This window comes from Dipteris shenzhenensis, chromosome 24 (genome assembly GCF_047967505.1).
Source record: "Dipteris shenzhenensis isolate YYH24624 ecotype China chromosome 24, Dip_SZ_1.0, whole genome shotgun sequence".
Classification (NCBI taxonomy): Eukaryota; Viridiplantae; Streptophyta; class Polypodiopsida; order Gleicheniales; family Dipteridaceae; genus Dipteris; species Dipteris shenzhenensis.
In genome coordinates, this window is record NC_141619.1 from 39,330,908 (window position 1) to 39,346,411 (window position 15,504).

The following is a 15,504-nucleotide window of genomic DNA, read 5'->3' on the forward strand; positions in this document are numbered from 1 at the left end:
TAACAGCTGGATGGCTCACCTTGAATCCTTTCATGAAGCAACAATTGCCACATGAGATCCTGACTAAATTTTGGTCACGCATTTGGACTAGCCTCCACCAAGGAACATATCTGCTTTTCTAGCTTGGCTGGAGCAGATGCAAAAAGATGAGACATGTCATTGTTGTGAGGGAAGGTATATGGAGTTGTCATGTGGCTCCGGGGATATGGTAGTGTTTACTCAAGGTTATTGCCAAGACACACTGCATTCATTGGGAAAGACATGGCCGCCTAGCAACCCACTTCTCTAGAGATCTGATCTCCCTAGCCTCTTTGATAGATGGAGTGAGAGTCATCACTCAATATCCAAGATAAATGGCACCACAGCTATTGCCGAAGAATAGTGTCTGAGAGACCATTGGCAGCATTATAGCCTAGAATATGTGGGTAGCAAGCTTCATCCTAGTGGGTTGAGGGAAGGGGGAAGGGGGGAAGGGGGAGGGGGGGGGGGGGGGGGGGGGGGGGGGGGGGTAGGTAGGGTTAGAATTGAAAGATACCTGGCCTGCAGGCATCTTTTACATTTTAAGGATGAAGGAATCCATTAGTTTATACACCTCTACTCCATCCACCCCAAAGAGATGTAAGACATGTGACTGCTTGTACTTCAAGAAAACATAAGCAGTTCAGAAAGCATGTATTCTAAATAGGAGAGCTAGAATACCGAGCACTGTTGTCAGATTTCCAAAAAAAATCATGAAAATCATCTTGTTTAACCCCAGTCCGTTTCCCTACACAGACCAAAGTTGGCAATATCTCTAACAGATACACTTTATAAAGCCAGTCTTCGTAAGAATTTAATCTATTCACATCTAAAGTAAGAAAATGGATGACTTGTAGTGTGTAGCAAGACATTTCATACATGTGTACGAACCCCAAATTTCCAAATCACTCAGAAATGTCCTTACAATTGATCTCTCTCTTACAATTGCAAAGTGATCATGAATATACTAGGATTCAAAACCAACTACCAAAACTTACATCTTTTACTCCACTTGATTCATTCAATTCTCCATCAGCCACCTGGAAAAATGGTCCTTGAGTAAAAATATCAGTCAGAATTCAAACATCAAATAGATACAAGATCCAACTTAAATCACCTTTTCGACAGGCATGGAATACTTTCCAGAGAGCAACCCATGTGCCAATTTTACCCTGTGACAAAGAAATGGACCATTAAAATTAGCCACGCTCATAACGAGGAATCTGAGAGTTGTAGCCTTTGACAAAGAAATGGACCACAAAAATTAGCCACGCTTGTAATGAGAAATCATCTGAGAGTTGTAGCCTGTATGAGAACAGACGATAAAAGTGAATCGCCTTTCCCAAAGGCTTGAGGAGGAACCAAAAAACCAAGAAGAAGAATGTGGCAAATTACTAAAAATATAGAGTGGGTGGTCAAAAACTAAGGTTATGTGGTCAATATATTCAAGCATAAGATACTACAATCAAAATTTTGATTTGAGTAAACCAAATGCTGACATATACATAAGCATGAAATTATTATTTTCCCAAGACAATCTGATAACCATTTTCAGTTGTAAGTAAATGCTGATAATATACACAAACCAAAAATTTGAAAAAAGCAACTGAATCCTAATTTAAAGAGGAGCCCTCCACATTTCATTTCAAGTGTGTTTAATGAGGTATTCAACAAAAGAAGAAAAGCAGGAGACGAAGCAAATACAAAATGAAACTGCATTTCAAAAAAGTAACCTGAAAGTCTAATAAGCAAAGCTTATCACATGTATTGCTTTTAAAAAATGCGTTATATACTATAATCCTCATACCCAGCTCACAAGTTTAGGGTCTTAGAGTATCTCTATGTGTTTAAGCAACTAAACAATTATTTAAACAAGACCAAGAAAATGGAAACAACTAATGCAAAAGCATATATCCCTGATACATTGATACATGAACCTCTCAGCCCTGCAGGGCTGGTTTAGCAGAATCGAAATATGACAAACAGAGCTGTCAAGCTCTAGATGCAAACCAAACCCTCATCACGACCAAACAGATGACAATCAAACGATGAATGCATATATATCCGAGACCTATAGAAGCTGCCTTGCTTCAGTAACTGCTTCGTCAGGGTTTCCTTGCGGCTGGGCTACCTAGGAGCTGCCCCATTGCAACATGCAGCCCTCACAAACCTAATTTGCAAAGCCCAAGAATCTTAAAAACAGCTCAAACAAAGTATGCACCTCGCCGATTTTAATTCAGAAAGCAATATTTTAATAGTCATTTCAATGGCCATTTGCTTTGCCAAACTTATCAATTACATTCTTAAGTGTTTGAAGAAAAGGATTACAATCTGCGGTAACGTCAGTGCATATTCATTCTAAGTTGATTCTATCCACATTTTGCCCTATTAATCTTAGAATTCTTGGTATCTCCTGTTTGTAATGAGGGCTGGTAAAGGGCTAGTTAAGGGATGAATAAAGGGCTTGGTCCAGGGCAGAATGTCACGGGGACGTGAATTTCTAATTTTCAGGAATTTACGGTGACTGACCTAGCCTCAAACTGATTAAATCTGTAAAGGACACTTCAGTACAATTAATTCCATGGGCCAAGGCAAATGATCTGAGGATTAGAGAGGGATAAAAATCCAGTGACTTAAGACAGCAAAATCGCACTTCCCAGAGGCTGCTACAGGAAATCGCAATTCACCAAAGCTGTTCCAAGAGCTGGTTTCTCAAAACACAATTCATATGGGTGCTGCCAAGGCATGCGTTTCCAGTTTGCGCACTGATTCAGACTGTTTTCCGCTTCTAGACAGGGCAATTCACTGCTCTGGGTGTTCACAGGGCTGCTCCAACTGATTTTGCAATCTGGAGGAGCTCCCCATCCTGTTTTGGAATTTTGCAATTTGCCAGAGAGCTCTTCTAGCAAATCCTTTCAGTTTGGGCTGTTCCGGTAATCTCCAGCATCCGCTTTCAGGTTTCATCATCTACCAAGCCATCCAGGTGCTTCCTGGGTTGGCGAATATCTCCAAAAGTCCTCCAAACTTGGCGATTCTCTTCCAGCACGTTTTCCAAGGCTGCTTTTGCTGATTTTCTCCTGCCAAGGTGCCAAAGATCTTGCCAAGGAGTTTCGTTTTTCCATGCTTGGTGATTTTCCCAAGGTTTCCCGAGCTTTCCGATCGGTTGATTGCTCTCTAGGAGCTTTCCTACTACCTCAGAACCTTCAGATCCTTTTGCTTTGCGCAGCTGGCCTTTCTGTTTGCCAGGAACAGCCAAGTGTGGTTGTTTTTCTGGCCTCTGTCTTGCTAGGACTCCCTTGATGGGTATTCACACCTACAAAGACAGATTGGGCTGGATTCTCTTCTGCCAGGACTCCCCTAGTGGGTATCAAAGCTGCCAGGTTGGAACCCTCATGAAAGAAGGTTTACCATGGAATGTTGCACTGGACTGGGATGCCTTTTCTGTGATTGCATAGCAGGACGGAAGTGCCTTTGAACGGATTACTCAGTTAATTGTCTGTGGGCTGATGCACTACGGTGCTATTCTTATATTTGCATATAGCTAGATGAATCCAGGAACATTCCAAAACTCATCCTCTAAAAACACAACATAGTGCAGTTTCAATCTCACGATAGTCACTCACAAGGTTGAAAACCATAAACTCCATCACGCATAGCAAGGACTAGTTACTATGACATCCCCACTGACGTCATCAGCGCCCAACAGTGGGTGTAGACCATAGTATAAAAATATGCTCTCACACATATAAGTCCACACACCCACACATACTTGGGCATCCATTTATACAAAGTCTTCGTACTGAGTTTCTGTCAACATTCCAGAGGTGAAGGGCAAACTCAACCATGACGAAGGCTAGCACTAAAGGAGAAGGCTAATCAAAAGGTAGTCCAAAATCTCTTCATTCAAGCTGCAACTGCTTGTGAAGTCTAAACATTTTCATTTTAGTCTCTCCCAAACGAGCATCTAAATCTAGCTGATAGGGCAACGCACCATTTAAGATAGAAAGAATTTGCATGCCTTTTGAAGAAATACCGAAATGGACACAAAGTTGAGGGCCCATCTCGTGTCTGGCGCAAGACGGGGGCGATTTAGCTCTCGGGTGTTGTGTTCTAAGTTGATTTTGTTTGCTATGGAAAGCTCTAAGTGGCTGTAAATTGAGTATTTGCTGGTTGTTATCTGTTCACTGCCCTTTGGAGTTCCCAAAGGCCAGTTACACTCAATATAGGGCCTCGTTAAGGGCTGGAAAGGCACTGGTTAAGGGGCTGGTAGAGGCTGGTAGAAGACCAGTAACAAGTGACTTGGCTTGTATCTTCCAGTTGTGGTTTCTCAGCAGTAAAGAGCAGAGTTTTTCCAGCACGTTTCTTGCAGTCACTTGCAGCTATTGCGCAGTATCTTCTCTCTCTATTGCAGTACTTTTTGTCTCTAATCGCATTCCTGCATCTCTCCCTTCCAAATGCATATATTCCGCTGCAAATTCTGACAATTACAACTCAATACAACAATGTGTGAGCCCCTAAATAGGCATTCCCAAAAATGCAGCATTATTCTCTATTAAGGTGTTTAAATAACATGCCTTCATGTATCTAAAATTACGGTGTTTTGACCCTTCTGGAGGTCAAACATTAGAAAATATTGAAATTACAGTGTTTTGACCCTTCTGGAGGTCAAACATTAGAAAATAGTGAAATATGATTATCATTCAAATGCTTGTTAAAATGCATATTTAAGGCGATCGGTCGCCTCGTGTTCTTCATCATCGAATTATATTGCAAAGCAGGTTTCACTGTTTCTACAATCAGTAAAAAGATCATACACTCTAGAAAGAGACTTTCTGAAACCTATGTAGAGCGGAATCTAGGTGATGATTCTGTGAGAAGAGCAGCAGAACTGAACGGAAAATGAGAGAGAGAAAGAGAGAGAGAGAACTGCAAGAAAAACCCCCAAAACAGTGGGGAAAGCCTCTGCTATAGATGGCTGAACTTCTCCACACAAGAGATGATCCGAAAGGCAAGGAGGGGGGCCTATATATAGCCCCATCCCCTCCTCCAGTCGGCTGTGCAGCATGCTGGCCGACCCCCTGCTGTAGGAACTGACCACCTAGCAAGGTGGGCCGACCCACCTCCCCTACAAATAGGGGCTGCAATGCAGCCCTGCAAAGGGCTGACCCCCTTCCCTCCAGGTCAGGTAGCAAGGCTCTAGGGCCAACTACCTCAAGCCCTCATAAATGGGCTGCTGCACAGCCCTATAGGGCTGTAGGCCTTGCTTTTGGCCCGACCGCCCCTCTATAAGGCTTTCGGCCCGACCGCCCCTCTATAAGGCCTCCTGCCCTACCATGGGTTGAACCGTAGCCATATAGGGAGCTGACCCCCCCCCCCCCCCCCCCCTTGCCTAGAGGCCAACCAGTAGGTCTAAGTGGCCAGCCCCACCCTCAGCCTACAAAAGGCCTCAAGGGGTGGGTCTACAGCAACCCAGGTGACCACACAGGCCACCAAAACTAGCCAGCACCATGCCCCACAAGAGGGGCTACCCAAAGGCAGCCAAAGAGCCCAAAAGAATGCCCTGCCCTAATCTACCCTCACAAGGGGCGGGCACACAGGCCCTCACTCAACCTAACCTAGCCTCACACTGAGTGGGCACACCCACAAGCAAGGCCTCTCTCACTATAGTGACATCAGGAGACCTTGACCTCCAACACCCCCTCTCAGATCCTAGATGGAACTCAGTCACCAAGGAGCTGGGTGTGCCGCTGACATAACTGGAGGAATCCGATGCTCCATCACTGAAGGCTGCCACATGTACTGACAAAGAAGCCCCCTCTTGGCATGATTGCCTCAGCACAGTCACTGGAAACCTGGAACTATCGCTCCCAGGCTATAGGTGCTAGATACACTGCTCTACTCCAGTACAGTCATCTGGTACAAGAATCCAACTGCTGGTATTGGTACATCACTCCAGTAGAAGATACTGAAACAATAATCCAATTACTATTGCCCTCGATGCAAGGTCTGCTTCCCTGCATATATCTAGATGAATCCAAGAACATGCCCAAACTCATCCTCTAAAAACACAACATAGTGCAATTTCAATCCCATGATAGTCACTCATAAGGTTGAAAACCATAAACTCCATCACGCATAGCAAGGACTACCTACTATGACATCCCCACTGACGCCATCAGTGCCCAACAATGGGTGTAGACCATAGTATAAACATAATATATACCTTTGTAAGACTAGAATAAGTCCAATCATACAAATTTAGATTTTTTGTTGTTCTAAAGAACAAAAATCTACAAAGAATATAAAAGAGAAAATGAAAGAGAAGAAAAAAGAGGTAAACAAAAACTTTTATGAAAAACAAAAGGAAGACATACTTAGCAAGCAAAGCAACACTTATGTCGTCGTCAGTGCCCAAGTAGAAACATAAAGAGTTCATCCAATACCTTGGTCCCTTTCAACTTGTAAGATTGTCGTCGGAGCTTGATCCGTAAATCTCGCGACTTTAAGTATAAGGATAGCATGTCCTCTGGAGTGCTGGATATTAGTTGCTCCATCATCATCATCATCATCATCAACCTTCCATTCAATATTAGGCATGGCTGCTTTGACATGTGCTAAAGTATCACTGAAAGAGTCATCATCTTTGAACCATCCTTTAGGAAGCCTCCCCACTCTAATCTTCAATGCATTATCGCTCCAGGCTTCGTGTTCTTTGATCTCAGCTTGGATATCAGTCTTGTTTGCCTTTGTGTCGAGCTCCTCAATCACTTCTTTCTTGATTGATTGTACTTCAGTATGAACCATATCTTTGACTGTAGAGGCTAGTTGAGGAGGAGGAGGAGAATTCTTATATGAGTTTACGACCTCAACAATTATTGCATGCTTGCCACGTCCCTCTAGAACTTGAAGTCGGGCTTTTAATTCTGCCAACTCAAGCCTTAACTCTCTAACTGCTTGCTGCAAATAATAAATCTGTTCATGTTGCCCAATGATGGGTCGTTTGGACCCTTCTTGTTAGAAATTGTGTACATACGGAGAGGGTCTCATGGCTGCAACTTTAGAGTACCTAGGCCTGATAGTTGAGGTTGACGGAGTTGAAAGGGATTTGGAGAAGAGGGTAGGCCATTCCATATTGGCTATTTCTCAAGAACACTCAAGCTGAACCTAACCCCCGAGTTGGGTTGGGGATTTAGCCCAACTCAAGGTTAGAGGACCCTAGGAACTTAGGAAATTGCTGCGAGGTGAGCAATAGGGGCGCTCCGAGAACAGGTGACCAATGAGGGAGTGGCGCAACTGCTACTGGAGGCGGCAACAGCGTTGCTATTGGTGGCTCTGCTGGCTAGCACCATGCGCCACAGGAGGAGCTACCTAGAGGCAACCAATGAGCCCAGAAGAAAGCCCTACCCTACTCTACCCTCACGAGGAGCGGGCACACCCACAACACAGGCCCTTACTCAACCTAACCTAGCCTCACACTGGGCGGGCACACCCACAAGCAAGCCCCTCTCTCACTAGAGTGACATCAAGAGATATTGACCTCCACAAATTCAACCATTTAAGAGCCTCCTACAAGCAAAAAAGTTCGAGCGATAATTTTTGACACCAACCATGGTAGTATATTTCTCAAAGGAATATACAATTCTTTCTTAATTTCTCATTTATGGGTAGAATACACTTAGAGGGTCTATTAAAAATGCATTATATATTTTTCTTAGGTCATCTTGAGGAACTGTAAAGAGGATGTTTGCTCAAAATTTCATGATCCAACCAATGGTGAAAGGAAAAGAAAGGATTTTTGAAAGTCATAAAATAAGTCACCTATATTATATAAAGGTATATTTATATCTATATCTATATCTATTTATCAATATTTCATATTTACTTACATATTCCTTGAAATAATTTGGAAATTTTTGCTCCCCAAAAATGACTTGAGCCTATATATTTTGACCCCTCCCACCTTTAGTCCGCTCGTCGCTCGGGGGGTTTTGCTCAAAAAATGGAAACCCCCTATGTCTCAGATATGGACAGAGAAACAAAAAGTAGACGAAATAGATATTGTGGCAAAAACTTTGCCACACTATAACTGCAGGTACACTAGCAGCCACAATATCATAAATATAAGAGTTAAATGATCATACAATGAAGCAAAACATGTCACTCTCATGATGTCTTGCAAGCTAACTTCCAACAATTTAAACTAAACTTCTTTGAGACACTCTTGTGCTTGTAAGGTGAAACTCATTGAAATGTGACTTCCTAGTCGAAGACAACATGACAAGTCCGTCCCTGCAAACAGAAACAAATAGGAAGCAAACAGACCCAACAGAGCTACAAATAACCAGCTTTTCAATTTTTCTTCACAGTAGAAGTGGGGAGAAGAAAGGCTTTTCCTTTCCTTAGGCAAGGGATATGTTTGTGGAAGATGGCTCATCTCTCAACTTACAGTTGCATGTTTAAATCTAGGGTCGGGTCAGCAGGAGCTAATTGAAATGATTGACTCAACGAACGATTCTCAAAATATCTGCAGAAACAACAAAATAACGTACTTCCCCATAAGTCCCCTCCTAGATTTTTTGATAGTTTCAAAGTCACTTCAAAAGTTCCGTAACACTAGTCTCTCAAGTAAAAAATGACTCAAATAGAGTTCAGTAATGAGCTTTGTGGTTTTATAGTGTCCCTTTTATTAGATTGACTCGGTTATCCTACCGCAGCTGGAAATTCCTTGTTGAAAACACAACTTGCATTATAGAAGCGAGGTAACAGCTGATGCACACACACAGAAACACAAACCATTAGTAGTTGGAACTAAGGCTAGCAATGTGTACCAAAAGAAGAAAAAAAAAACAAAAGCAGAAATAGAGAATCAATCAACCTGTTTCCAAGATTGACAAGCCCAGTGTAGCCAGGTCCGAAAAGGGGCTCAAGCTCTTTGCCGCTTTCTTGAATTCTATTCCAATCAAAATTGACATTTTGATCTAGTTCTCTCTCGGCCGTGGTCATCTCAGTCTGCAGCATCATTTGTAATATGGGGTACATACAATGAGATAATAGGAGGACTCCTTTTGAAAAAATCAAAGAGACGCAAACAAACTGAGAATTTGAATTGACTTGAATAGAGTTTAACAAACAAAATGTTCACAAAGTCCTTTACCTTTCAGAATTTAGAAGATATATCAACTGTTGTGAATATAATGAGTTAAAAAAGGGACGCATAAAATCAGCAGAACCCCTATCGAGCTTGATAGTTCACAGGATCTTCAGGCTTCAAATACTTTCATTGCATCAGAAAACAATAGTTCAGGATTCACATAGTCCACTACAAAACTTCCTTGTCTGAGCATCCTCATATTTTGAAAAACTGCTAGCAAACAGCCCGCCTCCCCTACCATATTCCATGACACTCATAATAGATAATTCTAGCCTTGTCGTCCCTCTCTTTATTAAATGTGTGTAGTCTTGAATTCGTAAGATCAGTTGTGAAGCCTCAAAGCATAAATTCCAAGCTTCACATGGACTATGTTCCTACTTTTATCATATACCTAGATGAGTCCAGGAACATGCCCAAACTCATCCTCTAAAAACACAACATAGTGCAGTTTCAATCTCATGATAGTCACTCATAAGGTTGAAAACCATAAACTCCATCACGCATAGCAAGGACTAGCTACTATGACATCCCCAGTGACATCATCAGCGCCCAACAGTGGGTGTAGACCATAGTATAAACATATGCTCTCACACATACAAATCCACACACCCACACATACTTGAGCATCCATTTATACAAAGTCTATGTACTAAGTTTCTGTCAGCACTCTGGAGGTGAAGGGCAAACTCAACCATGATGATGGCTAGCACTCAAGGAGAAGGCTAATCATAAGGAGGCAAGGCAAACCTCCGGTCGATTCGCAGATCCAAACTATTAGAAGGTGAGATTATGCAAGACTTCGATTTTTGAAGGCTTGGATGATTGCATTTCAGCCACATTTAGGAGCTGGTCCAGGTTTTGCAGCTAGGCAGAACTGATTGCCTGCTTCTGAACCCCACCGCTGCTGATGTGGCACGATGCGCCTGCTGTGGGCCTGCCTTTGCTGACATGCCTAGTGTGACTGGCTGTGTGGCACCCATCATGCTTCTGCATCAGTTCTCCTGGCCGCCTTGGCACTTGTTTGGTTGGTCCTGTGTGCTAGCATGACTGTGCCAAAGGTGGCACAGCCAGTCAGACCTCCGGCATGTGCCATCCCTCGTGATGCACACATTAAGAGCCAGTAAATTATCTCTAGTCGGTACACATGATGTATGAGAAGGGAATCATGCAGCTCAATAGGTTTGAGTAGCTAAGGCATGTGAGCAAATCACAAAGGCCTACAAGTTCAAATGATGAAGCTACAAGAAACATTCAAGCTCATTGAGAATGTGCAAAAACATATAAAAATTTTGCAAAAGCAATATGACAAATTTGAGCTTTAAAAACAAATGGATTGCTATGTCGATAACTCAAAGTGGTTACAAGCAATCCCTAAGCGATGCATACACTCACTCTAGACACACACTCTTGAAGCAAGCATTTCAACTCTAGAAAAACAGATCAACGAAGTCTTACCTTCTTCAATACTGAAAAATCTATGCCAAAATGTGCCAAATGCTGAGCTAGCAAGGGATCTTCCACAGTATCATCCTCAATATAAGAAAACACATCTAGCAAAACATAATCAACGAATTAGGATATAGAAAACTTCACAACACATTTCAAATTATGTCTGAGAATTATACTATATATACCTTTGTAAGACTAGAACATATCCAATCGTACAAATTCAGATTTTCTGTTCTAAAGAATAAATCACACAGTGAATTTTTAACTATTGCGGCTTCTGCACCCGCATAAGATATTTCGATAAAGTTGAACAGTTGATCACCACTTGGACGAAAATTCAAAGAATTTGCATGTCTGCGAAGGTGGTAGAAAAATGTACCTTGGTAAGACTAGAATATATCCAATCTTGCAAATTCAGATTTTTGTTGTTCTAAAGAATAAAATACACATACAATATTTAGCTGTTGGGATAATTTACGTCAAATGGTACAAAAAAGAAGATGAAACAAGGTTCCAAGATTATTGAATGCTTAGCTTCCAAACCCAATGTGTCCCAACCTAACGCCCAGTGCAGTTCTAATGCCATAATAGCCAACCACAATAATAAGACTATCACTTCCACGATGAACAAAAAGAGCTAGCTTCCATAACATTAAAAAGGCCTCTTATTGCATGCTAAAGGACAAGGACTCCACTCCCATCCTTCTCCCGTCCCATAGATCCTGAAGGGTCTCATAGTGGACTTAAATACAATCACATCATATCATATCATCTCTCTCTCTCTCTCTCTCTCTCTCTCTCTCTCTCTCTCTCTCTCTATCTATCTATCTATCTATCTATCTATCTATCTATATAAAATAGACCACTCCCTCCTCTGCCACCACAACATGAGACGGCCAGACAGACGCAAATTCAAGATATCTTTGCCGCTCATAGACAAGCCACCACAGTGCTAGGTTTCGGATTCTGAGTTCCACTTCCAATATGATATGATACAACATGTTTTGTTTTTTAGTTTTGCTTGAGCTATTAAGTCTTTTATTTCAGCATAGTATAGTACTTAGCAAGGGCCTTAGCGCGCTAGCTTTCCCCCTTTTTGGTGTTTTCCGCACTTTGTCCCATAGGCCTGCGAGGCCCCCCACGGACGTTAATATATATTTCTTTCTTTCTTTCTCTCTCTCATTGGGTTGAGAGCTATCGGAGTCAAGCAAGGCTGCCCCCTCTCACCGACTCTCTTCACATTACATCCTTTGTAGATCGTCTAGGTGGAGAGGGTTCACTTCTGGCTAACCTGTTGGTACATATACTGCTATACACAGATGACACAGTCCTCATATCATCCTCGGCAGAGGGACAGTTACCTTAGAAAGACCAAGGTTATTATCTTCAACACCTCGCGAGCAGTGTCTCATCGCCATAGCTTCACGTACCGAGATGAGCCAGTGGAGATAGTGCAGTCTTACACATATTTGGGGGTAGCGTTCACCGGGCCAAATTTCACGATGACCCGTTGTAATGGGGATGTGAATTTCTAATTTTCAGAATTTTACAGTGACTGACCTGGCTTCAAACTGATTAAAATTGTAAAGGACACTTTGGTGAAATTAATTCAAAGGGCCAAGGCAAGGGACTGGAGGTTAGAGGGGGGTAAAAATCCCACTGCTAAAAATAGCTCAAGGGGCCACGTTTAGCAAGTTGGCTTGAGGAGCAAAAAAAAAAGGGCGAAATTGGCTTTGAGGCAATGTTCGGGACCACTGTACCACAGAAGAACAGGGAGAGGCAAGTCATGGGCTGGAAAAGTGCTCCAAGGCTATTCTATCACATCACCTTGCAGATTTTTGACTACTAGGGCAATCTGTGGACTATTGGTGGGCTGCCAGAAACTCAAAAACGAAATTCATTTTTGTACCAAGAGCCTCCACATCAGTTCGTTTTTGCTGCATGCCTGCTGTTCATGCCTTTCCAGAGCCCCAAATCTGATTTGCACTTCTTCCAAGAGCCTTCCAAGCCAAGCGCCTATCAAAACGCACTTTTCCAAGCAGTTTGGAGCTTCCAAGCAGCTTGATTTGTTTCCAAAGGGAAGGATTTGCTGAGTCGCACCTGCCAAAGGCTTTCCAGGGCTGCCACATCTGATTTCGCTGCTTCCAAGGTCTCTAGACTAAGAGTTTTCAGAATTTGCACCTATTTGAGCAGATCTGAGCTCCCAAAACTGGTCGAAATCAGTGTTCCAGCCTTTCAGAGTGTCAGATTGCTACCACATTCAAATAGCCTTTCAGGACTGGACTCTGCCAATCGTTTTTACTATTTTTCACCTCTTCCAGGGTTGTTGCTGCTGCTTTTGACTGCCGGACGGCTTGAGAACTGCTCCAGACAGATTCGCCTTTTTGCTTGTTGCTGTTTCAAGGTTCCCAAAGCCTTCAAATCAATCGATTGCTTCCCAGAAGCTCTCCTACTGCCTCAAAATCTTCATATCCCTTCTTGTGTGCCGAGAACAGTCAGGGTTGGTTGTTTGGCTGGTCTTTGTCCTACCAGGACTCCCGTGAAGGATATCAGAGCTGCCAGGACAGACTCTTTCCTGCCAAGATTCCCTTGAAGGGTATCAGAGCTGCCAGGTTAAAACTATCAGCCAAAATCGGAAGAAAGGCTGCCATGGGATATTACACTGGACTCGGATGCCTTTTTGTGATTGCATAGCAAGACGGAAGTGCCTGTGAACAGATTATTATGCACAACGGTGCTTTTCTTGTATTTGGATGTCTTCTGAATAAATGATAAAGAAATACCGAAAGGGGCGCTAAGCTGAAATTATGGTATTTGCTGGTTATATTATCTCTTCATTGCCCTTTGGTGTTCCCGAAGGCCAGTTTCAGCCATGCAACTACAGCACGACTCACATGAGGGCGAGGTGCTTTGGCTGGAGAGGCAATGCTTCCAAGCACACTTCCAAGACCCTTTCACGAAGGGTTGGCTTTTAGACACCCTGGTTTCACCCATGCAACTACAGCACGACTCACACGAGGGCGAGGTGCTCATAGAGTCTGGGCCCTGCCCCAATGGAGCATTGGAGTCCTCCAAGCGACTGGTAGAGAGCGGTGTTGATATAGCATGGTACGCACAGGTATCCACATGGTTTGGTAATCACAGCATTCAGATGGACAGACTTCCCCCCTTTTAGTATAGCATGGATGCACCATACGAGATGATCCCACAAGATGAGATCAAACGTATCATACGGTTGGACTTCCTCCAACTTCATATGTCTAGGGCTTGGGGGGGAGAAGAGTTCCCTACCAAGATCCAGTTCTCCCATGACCACTTCTTGAGGGTCTTGGAATATGGTCTCGTCATCAACCTCAATGTCTCGAGGATATGAGAGTCTCACATGCACTGAGGATCGCCATCGGACAATTGCGAGTCTCGTCACATCAGTTCAGGATTGAGGCAGGGAGAGCTACAAGCATATCCAGAGAGCAGAGGTTCTCCAAACTATGCCCGATGGGGGAGGTCGAGATAGAGGAGCACTTGCTATGTGTCTGCCCAGTTTACTATGAGACCCGAAGGCGATACTGCCGCCACGATGCTGCAAGACGAGAGGCGCACACTCCACATGCGGCACGGAGAGTGACCAGACCACGCACGATTGAGGTCCGGTCTTTTTCATCCCTCCTCAGAAGAGACCGCCAGAGACGAGGCATCACCCTTGGCGTAGCCCATCGCATACAAAGATCGAGGAGACCACGCCCTCCAGAGACAGCTTAACAAACACAAATACGAGATCCTCACATCCCATCAGAAAGCCACGAAGGTACCTGGATATATGGAGCCTGGGCGTGTACTAGGAGCGTCACCTCTGAGCACTTGATACTGTGTTGCTATTTTGCTACTCTAATATTTTGTTCACTAGTTTAGCAATTTAGCTTTCAACAAGGGCCCTTTGCTACAACCCATAGCGGCTTGTATGAGTTACTTTTGGTTTTGCATTTTTGTCTCATAGGCCTCCGAGGCCTCCTACAAACGTTAATTCCTCCCTCCCTTCCCCCACCCCTCTCTCTCTCTCTCTCTCTCTCTCTCTCTCCAGAGATCATTGCTTGCACATCACAGAGGAGGGTTTCATTGACCCACCAGGATACACGCAGATCCACTTACCCCACTCATTGAGGATCTCTATTGGGCAGTTCCGGATCTATTCACATAGACTTAGTGTCGAGAGCAGCAGAGCAGAGGACCTACCTAGGGAGAAGCGCATATGCACATTATGTGACATGCAGGAGGTTGAGACGGAGGAGCGCTTCATCTTCAGTTGCCCAGTTTACTATGAGATCCTAGGGCGTTTCTACTGCCTCTTTAAGAGATAGCTCTGGGATTTTGTCCCATTTCCTCTCCTACCCAGACCATAGATGGTTGGTGGGCTTCATCCATGAGGTAGTCAGGCACCGCGAGAGGATACTTCGATCATGGAGACACAAGCAAACTTCTTCCTTGGCAAATCCCTCTCAAAGCTCTATTACGGAGTTCTTCCTGCGAGATCGCATGGACCCCCACGAGACGAGGCCTCGACATGATCGAGACCCAAAGCCAATTACCCGACAACTTAGATAGAGGATTGACGCACAAATTACACTTGGGGATATCTCCTCTCAGAGTCAGAGCCCGGCCGACAGGGGTTACTGGGGTTACTGTGGCCCTTGTTAGGCGCAAAGCTATGACAAGGAGACGTCAAGGGCCGCACCCGTAAGCAACCGACAGCACTCTATATCGTCGATTTCATGCCTCCATTGCCTCATCCGCCCTGATGTCCTGATGATGATGATGATGATGTTGATGACAATGATGAGATTAATATGTAGTCGACCACTGACATGACATACACCTTGAACATAAGGAGC

General features: G+C 43.7%; 1 protein-coding gene across 5 annotated transcripts in view; it reads right to left on the bottom strand.

Annotated features, from left to right (window-relative positions):
• Positions 1-15,504, bottom strand: part of UBP14 (ubiquitin-specific protease 14) — a 47,836-nt gene that overhangs the window by 19,776 nt on the left and 12,556 nt on the right. For 3 of the 5 annotated variants that reach the window (XM_087395338.1, XM_087395339.1, XM_087395342.1), the window contains 6 exons: positions 10,625-10,719; positions 8,894-9,027; positions 8,728-8,784; positions 8,465-8,542; positions 1,136-1,190; positions 1,017-1,058 (listed from right to left, as the gene is read on the bottom strand). In XM_087395338.1, the coding sequence (XP_087251464.1) occupies positions 1,017-1,058; positions 1,136-1,190; positions 8,465-8,542; positions 8,728-8,784; positions 8,894-9,027; positions 10,625-10,719 (461 nt within the window). The remainder of the gene's footprint in view (positions 1-1,016; positions 1,059-1,135; positions 1,191-8,464; positions 8,543-8,727; positions 8,785-8,893; positions 9,028-10,624; positions 10,720-15,504) is intronic. The other 2 variants (XM_087395340.1, XM_087395341.1) reach the window with 1 other exon arrangement.